The sequence below is a fragment of the Epinephelus moara genome, chromosome 8 (genome assembly GCF_006386435.1).
Source record: "Epinephelus moara isolate mb chromosome 8, YSFRI_EMoa_1.0, whole genome shotgun sequence".
In the NCBI taxonomy this organism is placed as follows: Eukaryota; Metazoa; Chordata; class Actinopteri; order Perciformes; family Serranidae; genus Epinephelus; species Epinephelus moara.
In genome coordinates, this window is record NC_065513.1 from 11766693 (window position 1) to 11789582 (window position 22890).

The window sequence follows — 22890 nt, forward strand, 5'->3', positions numbered from 1 at the left end:
CCCGTGATGGATAGATTACAGCCATGCATCATTCCGGGAGCCAATTTTCCTATGTGAACTGAATTTGAAACTCAATTTGTTACTGCTCTCTCTGTTCCTCTGACAGATGGATGGAGCTGGTACAGACGAACTGATTTGAATCTGTGACTGGTGGAATCTGAGGTTAGAGGTCAATTTACTTTCAGACATTTGGCTGTGTTCAAAATGTAGATCAGAATGGTAATTTATGTAGCCGTGCATTCGGTTATAGCGCGAGGTCCTGGTTTATGTGAATGGGAAGCTGCTGTTCTTGAGCTGAGCGGACCACACAGCTGGATCACCACATCTGTGGAGATAGTGGCTTTTTTATTACCTGGTGAATTCCCTTCCAAATGAGTATAAATCATCCGTTTAAATGAACACAGTTTGGTCTAATGAGGTGTCTTTACTTGCAACCAAAGCATTTAATCAGAATCAGAGTCAAGAAAGGTACATCTGACATTCCAGGAAACTCACTGAAAACACTACCACATTTCTGATTTGGTGCAATGTTTAAGACTGTTTCAATCCAACAGGCTATTACTATTAATTATTGACAGTATATCAAAATCATCCATTGAAAGCTCAGATACTGCAACAAGTTGGGAACCTCCTGTATGTACAGTTTGGATCACTGGGAGAAAAAAACAAAAAAACAAAACACTCCAGTGACCACAAATAAACATAAATGTTCAAGCCTATTAATTAGATTTCTGTGTGTGAGGCACATTTTCTCTCCCCATTACTATTCCATTATTATTACCCCCTCCTCCTGCCCAGCCTTGCGTGACAGAAGGTGAACGCAGTACAGCCATCTTCATCTATCCACAAAGAGTAGATATTGACTTGGAGATGCTCAATCCAATGATTTTGGAGAGTGAGTCTGAAGATGCTGTGTGATTACCAGCTGAGTGGTTGGATATTGATTGGGACGTGGTCAGCAGAGATGATTGGGCTCACAGCGTATTGACCGGCTTGGTTAGCAGAGGGGAAACAGGCAAATTACAAATTACTGGTCAGCTCTAATAATTCACAGGGAACAAAGGCATCAGTGTTTTTGCTAATATAAAACAATCAGCCTGTTCTTTGGAAAATCATTCCATTTAATCCCAAGAAAACAGGGTACGTGTGTGTGAAGGTGTGATGAATGAATTAGTTATCCCTCCTTTTAATCTCAGTTCATGTTGTCGATTGAAAGTCTTACGAAGCGCTGTCTTGTGTATCCTCAGGGAGTGGAGGTTGGACAGGCTGAGCAGCACTGAGCCGTCGGCCCCGCGTCCTCCTGCGGGCCTCTTTACTGGAGTCAGGGGAGGTCCGAGGCAGCCAGGCGAGACCTGCACTGTTGCTGCTGTGCTCTGCATTGCTTTGGTTCCTCAGGCTGCGGCGTACTGAGCGCTGCCCTCTAGTGGTGACAGGTTTGAACACATCCTCAAAATTAAAGTCAGCCTGCCAGGGGGCGAACTCAGCTCCTTCCTCCTCCTGACTATCAGAGCTTGACCTGATGTTTTCCTGCTGGCAAGCTGCTTGGTCTCCCTGTCCCTTCTCCACTTCATGGCTCTTTGGGTGCTCCTCTGCCTGGTTCCCCTGCTCTTGTAGCAATGAGCTGATTGCAGAGCTCCTCCTGCCCCGCTTGGCTTTCCTCTGTGATGGCTCTGCTGGCAGACTCAAAGTGTTGGATCTTTCAGCTGCAGGTGGACAGTCTGAAATGGGTGCCTCCAGACTACCATGACATTCTAATTTTCCATCTGAGTCTGTGCAGTGTATATCTGGAGAAGTCTGGGCAGTATGTCTCGTGTTGACTTCTTGTTCGAGCACAGTGTGGTTTAGTGGGGTTTCCCCTGATGCCTCAAGGTTTGTAGTGGTTTGGTCTTCACAGTACTCCTGTGTCTTTTCTCCAGTCTGGTCCAGAGTCTCCTCACTAAGCCAGTTATCATCTGGAACACTAACCTTCCTTTTCTTCAGTCCTCTCTCCCTGACCCTGGGACCTGAAGCCCTCCTGCCCTTCCCTGTGATGCCATCTTCACCGGAGTTTGGAGATGTGACGGAATCTTCGGAAGAATTTTCCGGGCCATTTGTCACAGTGAGGTCACCGATCGCTTGAGTGTCGTTAGCCATCTCACGGTGCAAGTGGGTCTCATCATTTGGGGCTGTTGGGAGACATGAGGACAAAACAACATTATGGGTATTAATTTCCGATCACCGCCGCCCTCCACAAGTTCTAACTTTTCGGGAATCAAAAATATATTTAGTGTCTGACAACTGCAGGTCTTGAAGAGGTCATACATAATGAAAATATGTATATGGAAGAAAGGAAAATACAGGAATTACAATATATTTTCCTAAAACATAGAAGAAAATGCATAATAAAATATCACCTGCTATAAAGATAAAGTTATTGCGTGTATGTTTTACCTGTGCAGCATGTAGAGGGGATCTGCTGTGCTGCTAGAGACTGGTTGATAAGAGACAACCTCTCCCTGATGGGACTCAGGGCAGGGTTCTTTGAGGCATATGCCCTAGAGCCGTACAGGGAGCGGTCCACCTCCCTGTTCCACCGCCGTGTTGCCGTAGAGGTTGTCTGTGGAAAGACAACCAGTACTGTTAGAAAGGTTTGTAATGACACGTCAGTGCCAACTGAAATTTGATATTGCCTCAGTGTAGTGTTTCCCATAAAACTTTTAACTGTGGCAGCCCAACACAATGTCAACATTGGCCCCCTTGTCATGATTTTCTGTTTTTTTCTTCTTCTAGTTTTACGATTTAAAATCTAATAGTTGATTAAATAAATGTGCTACTTTGACTCTGATACAGCTACCAGTCTGTCTGCAGTCAGTCTGTAGCTTTCCTTAATGCCCTTCCCATAGCAAAATCTGATTGGTTCCATGTCAGGAGTAAAAGCCTACCAACACTAAAGGCTGCTGTGACACAGACAGAACTGACAGCCAGACCGGAGCTGCTGTGCTGCTGTGAGTGAGTGGAGCTGTGTGTCCAATGTATGCACTGATGATGCAAAAACACTCAGTGTTTCTGCTGGTAATGTTCTGCTGTTAGTGGGCTAATAGTAGTTACTGGATGCAACCTCAGGTGTAAGAGTACGAGAACTGCAAGGGGAGGAAGAGGAGGTGCCTGGATGCAGTGAGAGTTTATTATACTTTGTAAAATGCAGCGCAGTAACGATAGAGACATGTCATACACCAAACATTTATAACTCAATCTTGCCGATGCCAGTTCAGCCCGCGCTGGACCTGTTTATGAGTCATCCGTGACTCTGTCACTGTTGTATCACATCACCCCCACCCCTCGCTGACTCACTCATTTACCTCTCTACAGAAGCTAGGTAGATTTTACAATGCTATTTACATTGTTAATGAGGCAAATGTGTGTCACGTCTCTTCCCTTACAGTGTTATTGTGTTCAAATTTATTATGTATCAAAATTAGCTCACTGAGAGATGTGCCATTTTAATTTTGAGAGGCTATTAATTCCCATTTGGTTACTAGGGCCCTGTCTGAGTGATACCTTGTGCCTTATAGTTAATCTCAGAGTATTTACACACTGCTTTCATCAAATCTCATCAGCTCTGCCCACATTCTGCGGAGTGAGATGGCAGAACTGGAATAGGAACCCATTTAGGCCAAAATACAGGCCTGAGTGTGTGTACAAACAAACAAACAAACAAACAAACAAAAAACAACTACAAAACTGTGAGAACACTGAGACACTGCAAGCTCAGTAAATGGGCAGTTGTATTGTGAGCTAGAATAAGGACAGCTACTGCTATCCAGACTGGGATAGCAGACTGCCTTCAAATAACTTATTTGATGCATACTGTCAACTACAAACTATCTGCTGTACTTTTCTACGAGATAAACTTCCATCCAGAATGATGCATGTTTTTAGTGAGAAGCACAGCTCTTGTGACTCTCATTTACTGTACTGGTCTGGATTATCACATTTATTAATTTGGTCTGAATGTGCTAAAAGTCTGGTGATATTCCATAGTTAATTTTTGTTAAAAACACTCTGAAAACACTGAAATCAACAATGAATGTATGTATTAAGAAATACTGTGTGCATTTTTCTGATAAGGCTGACACACCGGTCAGCTGTCAGTGAGCAAGTATTTAAGACAGACAAACATTTCTGGTTTTGGTCTTTTGATGGATTAGTTGACAATAACATAAATATAGAATACTGCCCTTCTTGTCCTTTAACATGACTGAATGAGACTTGATAAAGCATTTAAAAACACCTTCCAGCCTTGCCAAACTGCTTTTTACTATTATCTGTGTCAGCAGTGCAGGTTCTCCGCTCATGCACAACTTGGTATAACTTTATGAATGTATTTAAGATTTTATAATGAAACTCATATTATTTATAATCCTGTAGTGAGCATTATTAATCTGTGGTGTGTGCCATACGGAGGAGCAACACTGACTGTGGCATATAAACAACTAAACACGGTTCTTTTCCCCCACTCAGGCAAAGTAAGTTGTAGTAAGATTGTGCAGCTATCAGCTCCGTGACTGCCTCCCAGAAAGACGGGCCAGCATATCCCTCAGTGGAGTGGTGTAAAGAGAAATCAAACGAGCAGACTCAGCCAACTCACCTTCATCTTCCCAGAGGCCGACTTGGCAGCAGAGCGTGTCGACCTCTTCACAGGTTCGCTCTCTGGCTGCTGGGGGAACACAGAGTTGGCGTGAGGATGTATTATATAGACCGTCTCTGCCACACTCTCTCACACACAAAGTGGATATCCTCAGATGCGATTTAGCTCAGATCCAGTGGAATTAAACAGTAGATTAAACAGGAGCATGTTATGACCCCTAAATTATTTTAAAAAAAAAAGGCATCTCATCTGGTAAATGGAGACTTTTACAAGTGAGATCAAGCTGAAAGCAGTTTGTGGTAATAGCAGACCTTTCTCTTACGACTGCTGGAGCGAGTTGGAGTCTCACTGGTACATGTCTGCTCTGGCTCTGACTGCTGGAAGAAATTTAGAAGTTTTCAGTGTATGACATGGAATTTTCACAGTATGGGGTTCTGTAGAAGATAGTATTAGGGCTGGACGATATGGAGAAAATCAAATACAACAATATTTTTGACCAAATACCTCAATATTTATATTGCAACTATATTGCAGGGTTGTCCATTGGTGCTTTCACAAAATATTTACACAATAAATCATCATCATTACTGTGGCTTTAATGATTAAGTGGGTAAAGGCTAATCAAGAAACAGCTGCAACAGCCTAGTAAGTTCAGAAAATTAAATCACTATCATTATCACGATCTAACATGATATCTAGTGTCATATTAGGATATCAATAAAATATCAATATATTGCCTAGACCTCATTTTAATAAAGGCGACTTCAACAGACTGTCACTGAATAAATGCAGAGCTATGTGTTGCTAAAAATGTATCTTGTGAATCCACAATGACCTTTCCAAGAAAGAAGATTAAAAATAAAAAATAAAAAGCCTGGAGCTCTAACAATGGCAGACCTTTTTCCTTCGGTTTCTCAATTTGGCGCGGGTTTCCACATCTGCTTCATGTTGCATCTCCTTATCTGGCAAGGATGTAGGCTCATCCAGGGCATCCATCTGGGAGGTTGTGCTGGGTTCAGTCTCAGACTCTGAGGAAAATCGACAGGATTATAGCTGAATTGACACCTGCTGAGACTTTGTCAGCTGTAAGTAACATTAATATTGATTCTGTGGGTTAGCATGGTAAATGGTAACCCACAGAGTAAACAGATCTTTCACAGGAGTTTGAATCCATATGAAAAAGGTCCTGTACCATCTCTGATATTTTCAATCAGGGGTTTAAAAGTCCCTGATATTTACCCTTTCCTACACTTGTAGTCTGGCAATTGGCTTGCTTTCCTCAGCTGATTTAAAATGAGAAACCTGAGTTGTTTGAGCTACACACGACAAACATGAATTTCATTTCTGTTAGGTCTTATAGTCTGGGACTCTTAAATGTGTCAGGAGATGGGGGAGCAGGTGGAGAACAGCAGAGATGAGGACATAAAGTTAAGTGTCAATGAAAGGAAAAAATGGAGAAGTATGACTATAGTTCACCTGTCACAATCTGAGAAAGAGACTCCTCATGGAAAGCAATGTTTAAATTCAATGGCCGGGTGTCCCACGTAAATTCTGAAAATGCAATAAAAGGAAAGAATTGTTATCGTACAAACAGAGTCTGACTGCATTCTAGAGACAATAAGCTACAACTCTCAGGGACAATAAACTGTAATAATCAACCTGTATCTCTCGCCACCGCAGAGTCAATCTCCTCCAGTGAAGGAAAAACAATCTAGAACCACAAAACAAAGAAAAACAATGTTGTTCATGCTGACTATAACATACATAATCTAGACCAGAGAGCAGGGCATACCCTGATCCTTTAAAGTACTGAAAAGAAAGCCCTAGTTGCTTGTGATAGCTTGGATATTTTTAGCTGAGAGTGACCTGGATAATCCAGGTTCTTTCAATGTAAACTTCAATGTTGTAACTAATATTTAATGACATGTACAGAACAGTACAAATCCCATGCTAGTATCACATAAACATTAAAATCTTAAAACAATCCTGGCATCTTGTCTACCTTTCCATTATTCTCTTCACTGTCCCCTCCTATAGCCTGCAGTCTGCGATTGCGAGGCATTGCAAGTGTAGGTGAGGCGCCAAACACAGCAGGGCTGCTGAGATCTGGCTGAGCTGGAGGTGTTTGGGCTTCACTTCTCTGCGGTGTCTTCAGCGCTGAGCGTGGCAGTAAGCTCCCACCTGGTGTGGGTGCCCGAGCCGGCGTGCCCCCCTTTTGTAATGGTGTACTGGGAGGCAGGTTCTTATCAAAGTACTCAGGGGAGAGTGGACCTCCAAAGTGCACCCTCCTTTTCTTCTTAACTGCAGAGGTCCCGGTGGAGTCATCCTCTCCTGCAAAGACAGTAAAACCATGAATGCACAAATAAGCTGATCACCTTTTGTTACTGTCATTACACAATGCTTGCAAGTTGAGTCAACATAAATTTAAAGTTTTCAGATATTGTCAAGCCAGACCAGAAAATAGTAGATGAAACCAAAAACTATAATTAATCTATTAGAAGATATATTATGACATACTAGAACTAAACTCAAAGGAACCCTCCAGATGACCATTTGTATTTCAATTACTCATCCTGCGTTATGTAAAAATTTTGGGGAAAAAAAAGTTTGTTTCCCTTGCATGTCTCTGGTGATTGAAGATTTCAAAAACTGAAAGAAATTCTTGATGAATTACAGTCATATGGGTTCACAGTTAACGGCAAAACTATATCAAAGCACCCGTTTACAAACTCTGCCTCTATCAGTTAGTTTTGAAGGGTTGGTTAGGATTCATTACAGTCACACAATAATCAGTCATTTCAGGATTTTACAGGCTCTTTTTTGGGATTGTTACAGCCTGAAATGCCTGATATCACAGCAGCTTTTCTAAAAAACTGCAATGCATATTGCAACATCCGACACAGAGCTGTTAAACAGCCCCCCAAAAACTCACACCAACACCAAAAAGGCTTGTCACTAAACCCATTAATAACTCTGGGGTAACGTTAGCTGTGTGATGTTAACAGTTAGCAAGTTAGTTAGTTAGTTAGCCCTGTCACTGTGTGTGTGACTCTGCCCCAGGAAGTATTCCATTAAGACAATAATATACCATAAATATTGTTCCGATTAATTGTAGTTTTCACACAACTAGAAAAAAAGGTTTTCATCAGGTTAAAGTCATGTCTGTGGTATCAACATCAGGACAACTGAATTTGCTAATCAAAGCACAGGTCTTCACTCAGGTGAGTGATGGGTACTGATCCGTACATTGCACAACTGTTGCACATTCATCCCATGTCGACCTATTTGATGCCAACATTGGCATTTCCTAAGAACATAGACACTCCCCTTGTAGCTAAATCTCCCATGGTATCCTCCAACACAGAAAACTCCTGTTAATTAACATGAATTTCCTCTCTGATAATACAACTTTGACACTCTCCTACAGCCTGGATACACTGCATCAAGCTTAGCTCTACATATCAAGCCTCAAAGGCAGGGTTGAACCGAGATAAAAGGCTGGTTACTCTTGCATGGCCATTGAGAGAACTGTGTGTTTACCCATGGGCTTCATCTCCAACAGAGAAGGGAGAGAGGGGACGCAGAAGGGGGAGGCAGGCTGAGCTGGTGAGGCGGCGGCAGGATCATCAGGTGGTGGTTGGCCAAGGCTTTGGTGTTCAAAGACACTGTCCTGTTGAGAGAGAATAAATGAGCCCCCCATTCTGTTGGACTACAGTTGAAGGAGTATGCTTCGCAACTGAAAAGCTCTACAATGCATTAGAAAAAAATCCCTGCATCCAAGCTATCTCGTGATTTTTATTTATTTACAAAATAAGCAAATAGGTATAAAATAACAAACCCCCCCTTTAATCTATTTGGCTTTGTTGCTGTCTTGAGGGAATTTCTCTGTGTCTTAACAGACAGTTATCCCGTGTTTGTTGCCCTGGTGCAGCCTTTGCCTTGGTTATTGAATGAACTATATTCCACTGAGTGTTTTTTTTTTCTTTATCTGTACATCTTTGGCACAGATAAGGCTATATTAATGAATTACTCTTGTTGGCTTTTTGCTCCCGGGGCTTTTGTTGCACTTTTCAGCGACGTGGTGAGTGCAGTTATTGTCATTTCTGCACCGCTGTCTCTCCTCGCCCCTGGTGAAACACCATGTGCCATAAATGCTTGAGTCTTTCACACTGAGCTGAAATGAACAGAGTGCTCATAATTTTGATGAAAACATAAATAAACAGTCTCATTCTGCATTTTACTGTAATTTATGGCGTATTGTGTTTTACCGTGGGCGGGGTTCAGCCCCTGCTCTCACACACGGGAGCTCAACTGAGTGGAGGAGAAAAAGAGAGCAGAGTTGGAGACGGCTGCATTCTACCTGTATCTGCGTGAAGGTTTTGCAAGTAAAACACCAGTGTGACAGCTGATGTTAAACAAAAGATCAGATCCTCAATATAGCTTAATATACCCAATCCTGATCAGTTAAAAAAATTCCTTGATTGGCCGCCGTTCTGATCTTTGAGATGGGATCAGGACATCCCTATCTGCAATCACACATTGTACACAGAAGGCAGAACAACGGCACGACATTCTCGCCATGACGAGGCAGTATAAAAGGGACGATAGTGACATTTCTAAAAATAGTGTTTTCTCTCTTGTTGCCTGCATGACCAGACATGTTGATAACTTAAGGGCATGACAGCACTTGGCTGAGGGAGGAAATCGTCAGTCACAATGGGTCCGCCTTGTTATCACCTGCTGTGTGGCTGCAGCGGAGAAGCATATGATTACTGCTTGTTGCAATGTAAGTGTGCTGTACTGAGCCTGTGGGCAAAGGCTATTACATGTTTCATTCAGGAAATTGTGTGCTTGGTTAGTTAGCGATATCACCTCATGTCACTTGCCTTTGGCAGTTTTAAAGAAAGCCTGAATTCTTCGTGACTCTGGCTGTGCAGTCAATTACACAACAGCTCCTCACTGGTTTTAGCTGTGTTTTTGATGTTTTTTTCCCATGTGAATAATGGTTAAGTCATTCTGTTACTCAAAAGGAATTCTCACAGGGGGAATGCACGTGTTTCATAGCAGAATCACAAAAGTCTACATTAGTTTCTCCATGATTTACTCGTAACTACACTCCTTGTGTGCACTGCACACGTGTGTGTTGCAGTCTGGATTTCGGCCTAACCTGTTGGGTCTTAGCAGGGGAAGAGGCTTGGATCTCAAAGTCAGTGTGAAAGGTTGGGGATATAAGCACAGCTTGGTCCTCTTCCACAGTCTCACTGGATGACAGTGGTCCTGTTACAACCTGCGTCACTGGCTCTTCTTCCTCCTGTGAATATGATTAGAAAATTCCCACTGTTTCATTCTATGGCACAGCTCCACAATAGCAGGAACACTTCTAATGTGGATACTGGAAATACAAATTAACCAAGCTGTTGTTTTAGTGCCTAGAACAACACAGAAAACTTAAAACATGACATTGCACTTTGCAGGATACAAGTGGACGCTCAAAAAAAAAAAAAAAAAAAAAAAAAAAAAAAAAAAAAAAAAAAAAAAGATGCAACGATAAATAAATAAACCTCAATACCCGGCACTTAAATCAAACTTTGTTTGCTTGAGAGTTCTTGTTTTTTCCTCTTTGTGGATGCATGTACCTAAAGACCTAAAGTCCTGTGTAGCACTGAGATCTTCCATTCATAGAGGAGTTAAAAATAATCAGCGGATCCGAGTACAGAGAGGGAAAACCTTTTAGTTAAATTATTTAAAGCAGCCAAGTAAGTACATGGTCAGAGTGAGAGTACCTGCTGCTCCTTCAAACTCAAGTGGAGGATAGGAGTGCCGGCCTCTCTAATCTCCACCTTACAGCCTTCTGGGGGGCCCAGGCGCCTCCTCTTGCTGGGTACAGGCGTAATCATTGGTGGGTGGTTCTCTTTCCCTTCGTAACGGCTGTTTCCATCTGAGAGGGGAGGGGAAAAAAAGGAGAAAAAAAAACAACAACCATCGAAAAGATGTGTTATATAATAATACATAAACAAATGGGACTTTGGGACACCCCAGTTAAATAAAGATAAAATATCACATATCAGATAAACATATCATAAAAAATGCAATTTTAAAAAAACTATGAAAAAACTTGATCAAAGAAATGGAGATAAAGTCTCAATTCAGCAACAAACAGCTCAGTTTGGCCCATTTAAGAAGCTGACCAAACTCATGAGAAATGACTGCTGTTAGATTGTCAGAGTCAGGCTTATATTGTGCTATGCATTAATCCACTGCTTTTGAACAGTGCCTCCAGACATCATAAAGAAATCCTACTGGCATAGATCCTTGTTGAGAAATGAAACTATTAATCCTGTGGCAATGAGGCAGCCTCACCAGACAGATAATCTCTTGTCTTGATGCATCCTCCAGTGTTGCTGTCCTGCCTTGGCATCGGATCACAGACCCCACTCTCTTCCACATCCATCAGGCTCTGGAAGGAGGCCATCTTCTGCCTCAGCGTGGAGGCGACCCGGGGAAGGAAGGGGCTACTTCTGACAAGCTGAGAGTTGAGACAGCAAAAACAAACATATCTGCTCAGTGATGCAGTTTGACAGGTCATAGACTTCTGAAATTACAGAAGTGGTATTACTGAGAGGCAGCACATTTATCACACACTCCTTCCAGGAATATTACTTTACAAGTTTACTGAGCTCTGCATCATCAAACAGTGAAGTCACACTAAGTTTCATGCTTTAGAATATTCTGTAACTAGTATTCACACAAGAGTAAAAGAGTACTTTTCTTTGACTAAAAATTTGACCCAAAATTGACCCGTCATAACAGACTCACCACCTGCAGACTTGAGCATTGGTCATTTTCCCGGTGGAAAAACGCACCAAAAGTCTGTAGAAACTTGTTAAACCACTTCTGCAGCATAATGCACTTCTCCTCTCTACATTACATGCTCACTGTGTTCCAAACATGCACAGTTTGCCAAAGCATGGCTGGATGCACAGCTCTCATTTGAACCCTTCACACTGAAGCCATTTGTGCTAATGACCAGACTCTTGGCATTGGCGTAAGCTTTTTAGTTCCCACCTCCTGTCCCTCATTGGTCAGAAACATGTTATCTTAAGCAATGAGTGAGCAAGGAAAGAAACCTGATGGAAGCTGTGTATTTAAAGGCTTAATCCTAAATAATTTTGTCCTATACATTTCAGATTAAATAATTATTAAGAATTAAAAAGCACTGTGTGTTTCTTAGCTAATTATAACAGAAAAAGCATAGTGATGTTAAGAAAACCTGTAGCAGCATCAGAAGACATGAACAAAGTTAGACTTGGAGGTTGTCTCTTGTTAGTCCAGCTAAAAGATGTTTTAAACATAAACTGTTATATTTTGGTTTAGAACATATTGAAAATAAGGATGGACAGTCTAAATGTGGATGATTGTGCAGAAGTGATGTGAGAAGTTACTGTTGAGAGTACGATGAGAGCAACATGTTCTCTGTTAAAAGGAAAACCAAAAACTTTTAATATTAACCTCTCAGGGCTACATGGTGTATCCCTTTGATAATGAAATATTGGGTTTCATTTTAATGAGTTCTCTATGGGCTTTTATTTTTAATAGTAGTAGTAACAAGTATTCAACATGGCAGTAGTCTCGCCACCAGACAATCAGAGATCTCCGGCTTCTAATAGTCTGGGGACACTCCTTTCTAAAGTTTAACACACCGGCGAAAATGGCCAGCAACAAAGCAATGCCTCTTGCATTTTTGAAAAGGACACGCCCTCCCGGAAATGTGCGCTCCCCCTTTTCTCGTCCGCAAGGAAACAAACACACAGAGAGCCTGATGTTTTATCAAACGTGTGCTCAGTCCACAAGAAATGAATGAGTGTGGAAATGAAGGACTTACAGCGACTTGAGCCATTTTGTACCGCTACATATGTTTCTAGTCGGACTATGTTTACGAGCACAAGAGTTCAGAGAGCCACCGGAGGACCACCCTGCGGATTTACTATTGGTTCTGCAACATAGAGAGTTTTTTTAAACTCTGAAATTGTATCCGCCCATCTAAACACAAAATCAGGGAGAAAGTCATCAGTCTTTAGTTAAGCAAAGCGTCTAAAGACTGACTTGTGAGTCTAACATGGCAGAAGAAGCAAGACTTTACGCATTGTTACACTTTCAGATGGTTTGACCTTTCTCTCCACATTGATCTTGTCAAGGCTTGTTTTGCGGAGTCATTATATTTGGACTGGTATTTTAAGTACAGAGAAGCTAGGGAGGACCCAGCTTTCTTGAAAGCAGTTCATATTTCTTTGATTGAGGAATACTTACTATTAAATTGTATTCAGATAGAAAGACAGAATAGGAACATCAGGTGTAGAAAGACTGTACTGTACTAACTCATACAGTGCTGCATATACAGTTCTACCTAAAGGGTGTTTCCAATGCTTAAATTTCCAATTTTGTATTTTTTTCCCCTTTGTACTACGCAGTACTGTAAAACAATCTTGTCTTTTTCTTTTCTGTATCACATTGACATAGTTGCCCAACAAATTACAGTACAAACTGTACAGGTGTAAACGTAAATCCTGTCAAACCTCTTGAAATTCATCTCCCACCTACAGTAAGGTGTAACTTTGTACTGTTCAAATTTTTACATGCCATACAGGAAAAAGTGCAGCTTTGTGCAGCCATCAAAATCTTTGCTATACTTAACATCAGAAAATACTTTGTATAGTTGTTATATTGATAGCTACACATTTTGATTATCATGTTTGTAAACGATGATACAAAGGGTGCAAGTCACAGTTAATATTCAATTCATAATTGTTAAGTTAAATAGGCTTTAAAAAAATCGCAACGCCTCACTGTGTACGACTGCGATATCAATGTGTGGGAATTTGATGCCAGATCTAATGGGGTAATCTGATCGCAACTCTTCTGTTATCATCCTTTAAAGCTGGAGTGAATTGGAGAGAGCAAGTTCTGTATCGGAATGCACATACACTATGTGACTTTGTTCTGTAGATGCACAACACTCCCATGTATGTACAACACTATATGGGCTAGTTGTGGTATTGACAGTCCTTGTATGCCTGATTAAGAAAAACAGCACAGAAAGTATGCTGCATAGTCACATGTAATATCAGTAATATTATGTCATTTTCAATTATAATCACAGAGAGAAAACCAAAAGCCGGAGTGTACTCTGAACACTACAATATGATGTGACAGGGGAGCAAGATTTGCTCAACTGTATCCAGAGAAGTATCTCACCTCTGGAGTTTTGGGGGTTGGTGGAGTCTTCATCCTCTGTTGTGCCATGAAGCGGATGAGGGAGTTTGTTTCTGGGGAGCCCCGGACACCAATGTTGGACCTCCGCCTTGCCTTTATTTGTGCTAGGCGAGACTTATCTAGAAAGAGAGGGAGAAGAATGCCACTTCAGTAAAACTTGAGTGGTGGTGACATGTATGGGAAATACAAACATCCACCTGATATTTGTTGTCTCTCATTTATTAGTGCATCAGCAGTGTTGACGGGTGCATCTGTTACTGTTTTGGTCACGCACATATGACTGTAGTAAGCTTTAACACGCATGTTTCCTTCTATGTGGTTATTTTTTCTGACATTACAGATTATATGATAAAACCTACAGTATACTGTACACACAGCTTTTCTCAAGGTCTCTACTAGTGGTGGCTGAGTGCAGCCAGATGAATATAAAGCGAACACTTCTGTCTATTATAGGCACTGTAAATGCAACAGCAGTTCAGCGTCAAATAAAAAACAGTCCTCTTACCTTTGTGGCTTGATAATGGTGCTGGAGTAAAACTCTGGACAGAGATGCCAAACTGAAAAGGTGTGAGCTCGGAGAAATTCAGGGGGGCTGAGGTGTCATTTAAAACAGAAGAGGAGGCCTCTTCTGATGGGGACAAGTTTCCCCCCTCCTGGTCTGCCTCAGTGTTTGCAGTGTTCATCTTCACGGTAGCCATCTGTATTAGACAATTTGAACACATCCTATAATTCAAGAGCTGCTGAACCACAAGAACAGAAAGCATGTCAACAGAAAGTAATTGGGGAAACTTAAGATGGAAGCCAACAGGTGGTTTGTAACGTTTAGTCACCTGTATTTCCTTAATATTTTGTTCCCATCAGGCTCATGCTTGCAGGCCATGACAGGTTGTAATAATATAAATTCAACATTATGAACACAACCTCATGTCAACGTCCACAACGCTGCAAAATGTTGATGATCCCCTGACTTTAGCAGGATGCTAATATAGTTAGCTGATTACCCCGGTAACACGTTTAACACTAAGTTAACGTTGGGCATGGGCTTCATAATAAATGTGCTTATGGAATTCATAATGAATGGCTCGGCTCAACAACAGCTGAGCCACTCACTATAGTAGACTTCTGCAAAGGACAAAACGTCGTTATTGCCAACTAACTCGAAAAAATAACACTAGCATTAACGCTAGTTGTTGTTGTTAAAGGCTAGTTTGTCACGAGCTAACTTCACACGGGGCGTTAGCTAACAGTAGCAACAGTGGCGTTATAGTTAATGTAGTGACAACGAGTAAACACTTACCTTATATATTTAAGATAAATAATAGGGCGTGCCTCCCGTTAAAATATATATTAAAACATACGTATAGACTCTTGTGACATAAAGAGGCCGATAAGATCTAAAACATGTTACTAAAAAATACAGACGACATAAAGAGAGCAATGAGCGATTCAAATTACGCTCCACGCCAGAGGCAGCGGCTGTGTATAGATCCCTCCGCGGAAAAGCCAGCAACGCTTGTAAACATACACTTGCACAACTTTGAAATACGCTATATACTATATAGTCTTGTTTAAAAATATGAAATATTAATAACGACCACGCATATTGTTTCAAAATGCCGATAATAACTGAGAAACTGTGTCATTTGGTAGAACTAACTTCCGTATTTTTAAGGGCTTAAAAACGACCGGAACTCGTTTAATATGAATTGGCCAATAGAAATGCCAGGCAGTATACCACGTGACCTCCAAAGTCAGAGCAGGAAGATACATCGATATTTTGATAGATAGATATAATCTTCTAATTTAAACAGTTATAACATATTATATCATAAACATTTTATGTTTTTGTTGTCAACATGATTATAAGATTAAAGAAGAAAGGAATGGGTTTGATATCTCTGTTAAAGTCAGGCAATTTTGAGACAGGTAAAATGAGACAAATAAGGTTTTACATCTTGGGATCTTTAACCCTTTCATGCATAGTGGTCACTACAGTGGACAGCTACTTAAAAGCCATTTGTTTATATATGCATGGATTTTGATGCTATAATTGCATATAAACCACTACAGTTGACCCTGGGGCGTCATGTCATACACTGCCACCCCCTGGCCAGGTGTTGTAAGTGCAATATAAATCTCTCAAAACCATGATGGCTGACGAAATGCAAGATATGTGCTGCTTAGGAATTTATCACCATTACTAAATCGAAGACCCTTGCAGGTAAATAAAATTTGGTAACATCAGGCACCATCTAAGAAGTAATAAAGTTGTTTATTTTCCATGTATAGATTTGATGTTAGGAGGAATTACAATGTCCACTAAGCTGGACATCATGCAGTGCCGACTATATTTTAACTACAATTAATACTTTTACTGCGACCTTGTTGTCCTTGAACACTGAAAGTAGTCTTAAGATTTTAGGTGGTTTACTTGCTAATCTATCAAAAAGTGTCCCAAATTACCTGACTTCACCCCAGACTTCTAAAACAAGCAAACAAACAAAATACCTCTTTGCACATCATTAAAATTTACAGGCTTGACTTATTTGTTCAACTGCACTTGTGATAAAAATCACTTCATCATTAATTTAAATAAAAACTGAGGAAACACTGATGGCCCAGATGCATGTAAGGAAAAAGCAAGCACCATCAATCATTTTGATGTTTAAGATGTAAAATAAAAAACAACTTATTTTCCCAGTGATCCAGCTGGACTAGAACTTGCTCCCTCGACTGTAAGGCCCCATCTGCTGTTGGCTGTCTTGAAACCAAACAGCTGGAGCTCAACTGCATCCTTCTCTCAGTCTGTTGGTTCATAGTTGACCTGATGCTCAAAGTTAAAACTCCCCCAATCTGTCAGCCAGACAGGTAGCTATCAGCATTTGCTTGTTGGAGGTTATATAGCCAAGTGTGACATACTTTATATTGTTCTTATTCCTTTTAACACATATTGTTGAGAGGGGTTTCGGGCCAGAGCAGAGAAACACAGCACTTACTGTCAATTTATTTGCTGTTTTTGTTTGTTTTTTAGTCAAATAAAAGTAAATAAAAAAAGTGAATAAGCCTCCAACATAAACCAAAATGAATAGAACTAGAGAAAAGCAACTGATAATGTATGTAGCCATAAATTACCATATTTTCATGTTTACCATAGTTTGACATACAGCATATTAAAAAATCAATAAGCCCAAACAGGTGGGTGAAGTGTGGTCTAGTCTTGAAAAGCTCAGTAAAGCCTACCCACCACACACACCGATGACAAACACACATAGTTCCTTCTTTTGTGAGGCTTCAGAGTCTGTGGCACAGCTGAGTACACTGAGATCAGATGCAACTGTGAGCCTCTTTCCACAGCTGGGACTGTCGACCACATGAAGCATGTGGCTTCTTCTGTTGACACCAGGCAAGGCTGTGCAAGTCGATGGAAGTTTGATGAGGTCCTCTTGCAGCACAGGCTGAGAATATGAAACAGTTCGAGACATTCACAGGTGAAACAAGCCTGTGTGTACATGAGTTCCTGACCAAAATGAGATGTTTACAATATGAAAAACTGGAAATCCTATTTTTAGAGAATAGAATAACCAACACAGTGATACCTGAAGGTTTGGAAACCAAGAGACTTCACTACAAGTTTCATTAGAATCCACTTATATATTTTCTAATCATCCTCTAATTCTAAAATTTTGGGTTGTGACCTATTATGTTTCTATACAGGCTGTCTAAACTTTATTTACGGTGCATATTTTTTAATATGCATCAAGGCCTTAATTTTATTACAGGAAATATATTTTAAATTATTCTGGATAATTCTTACTTGTAATTTTTTTTGCAATCTTTACTTGTAATGAGCTCAAGTACCCCTTCAGCAACATCACTTGTCTTGCTCCAAATGTGCTAGTATGAACTGATTTCAGGTTTGATTATGAAAGTGGATATTATTACAATATTTTTCATGTAACACAAGGGGATTGTGAGGAATTGTTTGGTCTTGTTTTTCTATTGATAGTATTTTACTTTCACCACTGTGAGTGGCAGAAGCACCCATTGATGGATTACTGAAGGGGCCTACTGGGCCCACCTGTAAAATGTCAATCAAATCAATACATAGCGACCTAAAAGAGACACAAAATGACCACAAAGAGATGCAAAGGAACTATGAAGAGGCACAAAATGACTACAAAGTGACAAAAAAGAGCCAAATAAAAGACAACAAAGAGACAGAAAATGACAACAAGGACATACAAAGGAACTACAAATAGACATAAAACAACCAAAAGAGACGCAAAACTACCTCAAAGAGAAACAAAATAACTTCAAAGAGACACAAAACAACCACAACGAGATGTAAAGGAACTACAAAGAGGCACATAATGAACAAAAAGGACACAAATTTACCAAACAGAGACACAAAATGACAGAAAAGGACAGAAATATATCTCAAAGAGACACAAAATGACCCCAAAGAGACACAAAACCATAAAAGGATGCATATCAACTACAAAGAGATGCAAAACAAACAAACAGAAAAGAGGAAAGTACCACAAAATGTGTCTTGCTCCTGATTTAGAAAGGTGAAGGGGCCTTTTGTGAATCTGCCCAGGGGCCCATTGTCTCATAATCCATCCATGGGAGCAGCCTGGGCCACTGTTAACAATTTGTTTCCACTTCTCTGCTTGGGAGCCTCTTATGGCGTCAGCCTACCATAAGTGGTTGTTTATTGGTTTTTATGAAAGTAAATAAAGATCAACCTCCCACCAGTTTATTTCCCTCCTTAACACAAATATGCACATATTTTTGGTCCCAAACATAACTGCTGCGTAAGTACCGCATGAGGAGTTACAAAGTACCACTGTTTGGGAATCATTGGTTTAAATCACTTACAATACATAAACATTGTTCAATATTTACCTTAATGTTGCTCCCTAAATGCGTGTTGAAGGAGCACTTCAGTGATTTAGTGTTGCTCTTCTGTAAAGTTTGGGGAATCACAAGAGACAGATTTATAAATGGATGCTCAATATCGAAGCAGCAGATACCGAGATATCCTGCGTTTTCTATGAGTGAAGCTGAACACTGAGCTGCATTACCCATAATGCAACCCAACTGCTTCCTTGATAAACACCCACTCCCTGGCCCGTTTGTGATGGAAGCCTTCTTTTATAAACTTGTCATCTCCAAACCCAGGCTGAGCTAATTGATCGCATCACTATGACATCATCAGAGTTATTCCCTCAGACCAAGGTTATTATAGCTAACTGCAAATAAAAATATAAGGAAATTACTCAAGGACTATAAAATTTCACCCAAAGGAATTCAACAATAATAATAATAATAATAATTAAATAATATAAACTGGTGCACAGCATCTTATGCCCCTTTCAGTTCTGTGTTTCAAACAAGACCAATTCACTTAGAAAGCTTAAGTAACATTTACCTGTGAATTTCCAATTTATTGACACAGATGTTAAATGCACACTTTGTAAAGTTGAGGCCAAAACAGTCATGCATTTATTTGTCACTGTCCTTTCTCATTTGTGTTTTGGAGAGATGTAGTCTGTATGTAACATGCCTGGTCATTCTCTAACAACTATGCCTAAAGATATTATCACTAAATTTGAATGTAATAATAAGCGTCTGATTGACATGACAAATTTTGTACGCGTAATTGGCAAATTTCACATAAATAAGGCAAGATTCACTTAGTCCTTCCCAAAGTGTAATATTTTTCTATTTAAATTTAATTTGCTCATAAACACATGAACCCTTATGACAAACAAAAAAACGTGAATGCACATTGTCACATTTTAAAGAATTATTTCCTGTAGCCTCTGATTACGATATATTGACTTCACCAATATTGCTTATTTATTACTTTTATGTGATTGATTTAGAAAAATATATATTCAATCAATTTACTTTTTATGTTGTATTTCATTGTTAACTGGAATCTTTAATTACAAGAATGTCACTGTGCTCATGGCCAGATGAATCAGATGAAAGGTTAATATAATAAACTAAAACTAAACAAAAAAAAAATGTGGAAAAAAACATTTGAGTAAAAAACAAACAAAAAACGAAGCACCCCTTCACCCCCATGTAAATAAATAAATAAAATTAATAATAATAATTGTGTACCTACCAAACTAAAAGAAAATAAGAATATAAAGGAAATGTCTTTCACAAGGGGGCATTAGTGCATGTTTATTGAGACTAAGATATCTACTTGAGTGTGAGTCAGTAACCTTCAAAAAGTGTTGTTTCTATTGCAATGCTCATTTTTAACTTCTTCAATCTTTCCCCTTACAGCTACCCCACATATCATGATAAATACTATAAAATAGTCTAAAAACTAAACTATAACTAAAAAAAACTAAGCTGAATTCATCCATCCATCCATCTTCTAACCGCTTCATCCTCTTGAGGGTCGCGGGGGGGGCTGGAGCCTATCCCAGCTGACATTGGGCGAGAGGCAGGGTACACCCTGGACAGGTCGCCAGACTATCGCAGGGCTGACACATAGAGACAAACAACCATTCACACTCACATTCACACCTACGGACAATTTAGAGTTATCAATTAACCTGCATGTCTTTGGACTGTGGGAGGAAGCCGGAGTACCCGGAGAGAACCCACGCTGACACGGGGAGAACATGCAAACATGCAAACACGGGGAGAACACTATAAACTATAATAACTCTGCGTCAGACTGAGAAGCTTCTCCAGAACCCCTTAAAACATCATACATGTTTTCACAGGCTGAGTAGTCCTTCCTAGTAAACTGACCTTTAAGTGTACAATCGGAGGAGTTCCTCTTAAAGAAACACAATCACACACCTCGAGTATATCTCTATTTTTATTTGTGTATATGTACACATATAAAAAATAAGGACATATGTACAATGATAATAAATATCAACACGTTTGTACAAGTGAAATAAGTTACTTAACATATTTTAAAAACAAACATGAAAGATCAATTACAGACAAGCCAAAATGGGGCCAAATAAACTCAGGGTGATAATAGAATAATACAAATAATAAAGCGAGAAAACAGCAGAACTTAAAGCCTTGTGTGAGAGAAAATATTATGAGCAAACAAATGCGTCAGAAGAACCGAAGTACGTTACACATGCATTTTTTTTCAAGCTTGACCTTTATTCTTTTAATCTTTTTAGTCATTGCAACGTGTTAAATAAAATGCCTAATTGTAAAATTAGAAATATATTAAGACATAACCAAGTACCAGTGTAAAGAGCTCATATGTTTTAGGTATCCGCTTCAGGGGATGTAGTAATATAAAGTGGGCACATTCTGTCACTGATCTGCTTTCAATCACAGACACTTATTTGGTTTTAAGGGGCTGACAAATTAAATAATGGTTTGGTACGTTACTCAGCCTTTCATTCGGTGAGGGGATAAAGAACTGGGTCCAGCAGATCACTACTGACATATAAACAGGAAGCAAACAGGAAGTCCATCAGCCTCAAGCCCTTTTGCTCGAGGGGAAATTTAGCTGTGGATAAAATATGCAGAAAGGTTGCAGACATCAGCTCAGTGTAGCAAAGTGGACGGACTGCTGAGACTTAAATATCGATCTGGAATCAAATAAAATTAATTTAAGTATTTCAACAAGAACAAAAGCAACTGCAGTCTACTTTGGCTTATCCAAAAAGGTGAAGAGGCACAGAAAAAGTAAACATGTTGAAATGCAGCCATGAATTCCTGTACAACCCTTGAACCATAAAATCAGACATATTTTGTTTTCTTTCTTTTTTTTTTCTAAAGAGAGCATTGTTGTTCCACAATATTAGTGTCCGTAAAAGTCCAAAAATGACCGTTGAAAATGATGCACTTGTACAAGGATGAATCATATCAAAGATGTTCAGTCCACTTGCAGAGGATCATGCAACACTAGGATGGAGTGCTGATGGCTGAGTACCTCTTCAACCTCAGGATCATTTTGATATTCTACATCTCTCTCAGCGCTCTGTACACAGTGGGGGCAAAACAAGGTGTCTTTGTCCTCCCCTTCCTTCTCGCTGTGCTCCTCCGGTCCCGACAGACATGTCCCGAAAACAAAAGCCAACCCTGGTGGACAAAGCACAGAGAGAGGACAAAATAACATAAAGTTAGTAACAGCAAACAGATGTGGTGTTTGCTGTTTTTCAAAGTTCCTTGAAATTAGATCAGAAAGTAGGTTATATTTTTTAGGACAGTGTTACATCACCATGGAACAAAGCACACTCTGGTCAGATTGGCCTGTTGGAGGATTAGACGATTTAGTCTGGTACTTCATGCTACCACTTCATTACACCATACCGAATCAGTGAAGGTGACTTATAAAAATAATATCTGAGGGTATATGAGAATTTGCAGCAACTGTGAAACTAATAATATTTTGTCATCTGTCAGTTTGAGTCTGAGATTTTTTATGAAAAGGTCCCGTACTGTCTGAATCTTGCAAGTAGAACATTATTATTAAACAGACAATTTCAGTCCCACAAAGGTCTTCCTAAGGTCAACTTCTTTTGATCCTTGTCAGACTGAAACTTTTTCTCGTTTATAAAATCTTCTAGTCGCAAGCTTCAGGCTTCGGGCAGTCTGGCTCCTTTTCTTATCATTTTCCATGAAAGTAGCTTTCCTGATGCACCTGTCCCCTCAAGACCTCAATAAACGTGTGCACAAGGACAGCCTCTGATGAAAAGTAGACTGGTCAAATGGTGCAGAACATATGATGTAATATAACTGGGAGGCTACAGCCATGCTAGCAGCTCTGTGAGGCTGTACTTCAGCACAGCAGTGCTTTGAGCTAAATGTTAACACTGATGTTACTGTACTGAACTTAATGAATACATTCTGTTTTGAAATAGCTCTGGTAGCTCTCTTATGGCATTTCATTTTTTAAGTCTATAGGCAATATAGTGTAATAATGCCACTTTATATTATTAGAACAAGATCAGTCTTCTAACCGTGGATAATGCTACTCTCTGCAA

The 22890-nt window shown here is 39.9% G+C and overlaps 2 protein-coding genes across 8 annotated transcripts in view; both read right to left on the minus strand.

Annotated features, from left to right (window-relative positions):
- Positions 1-404: 404 nt before the first annotated feature.
- Positions 405-15369, minus strand: cdca2 (cell division cycle associated 2). 7 transcript variants are annotated; one of them, XM_050051433.1, is made up of 15 exons: positions 15195-15368; positions 14403-14595; positions 13880-14016; positions 10988-11153; positions 10411-10565; positions 9795-9938; positions 8168-8297; positions 6630-6958; positions 6287-6338; positions 6104-6178; positions 5525-5655; positions 4939-5001; positions 4628-4693; positions 2431-2596; positions 405-2165 (listed from the first exon to the last, which is right to left on the minus strand). In XM_050051433.1, the coding sequence occupies exons 2-15, from the start codon at positions 14593-14595 to the stop codon at positions 1219-1221; spliced, it is 2754 nt and encodes a 917-aa protein (XP_049907390.1). In that variant the 5' UTR covers positions 15195-15368; the 3' UTR covers positions 405-1218. The 7 variants fall into 7 exon arrangements, with proteins under 7 accessions (XP_049907390.1, XP_049907388.1, XP_049907389.1 ...); XM_050051431.1 differs by having other exon boundaries at positions 4628-4696; positions 15195-15367; XM_050051432.1 differs by having other exon boundaries at positions 4939-5004; positions 15195-15367.
- Positions 15370-20732: 5363 nt separating this feature from the next.
- The window catches only part of sema4c (sema domain, immunoglobulin domain (Ig), transmembrane domain (TM) and short cytoplasmic domain, (semaphorin) 4C), a 38674-nt gene continuing 36516 nt past the window's right edge, over positions 20733-22890 (minus strand). The window contains exon 14 of the mRNA XM_050051565.1: positions 20733-21985. The gene's annotated coding sequence lies outside the window, so the exon portion shown is untranslated. The remainder of the gene's footprint in view (positions 21986-22890) is intronic.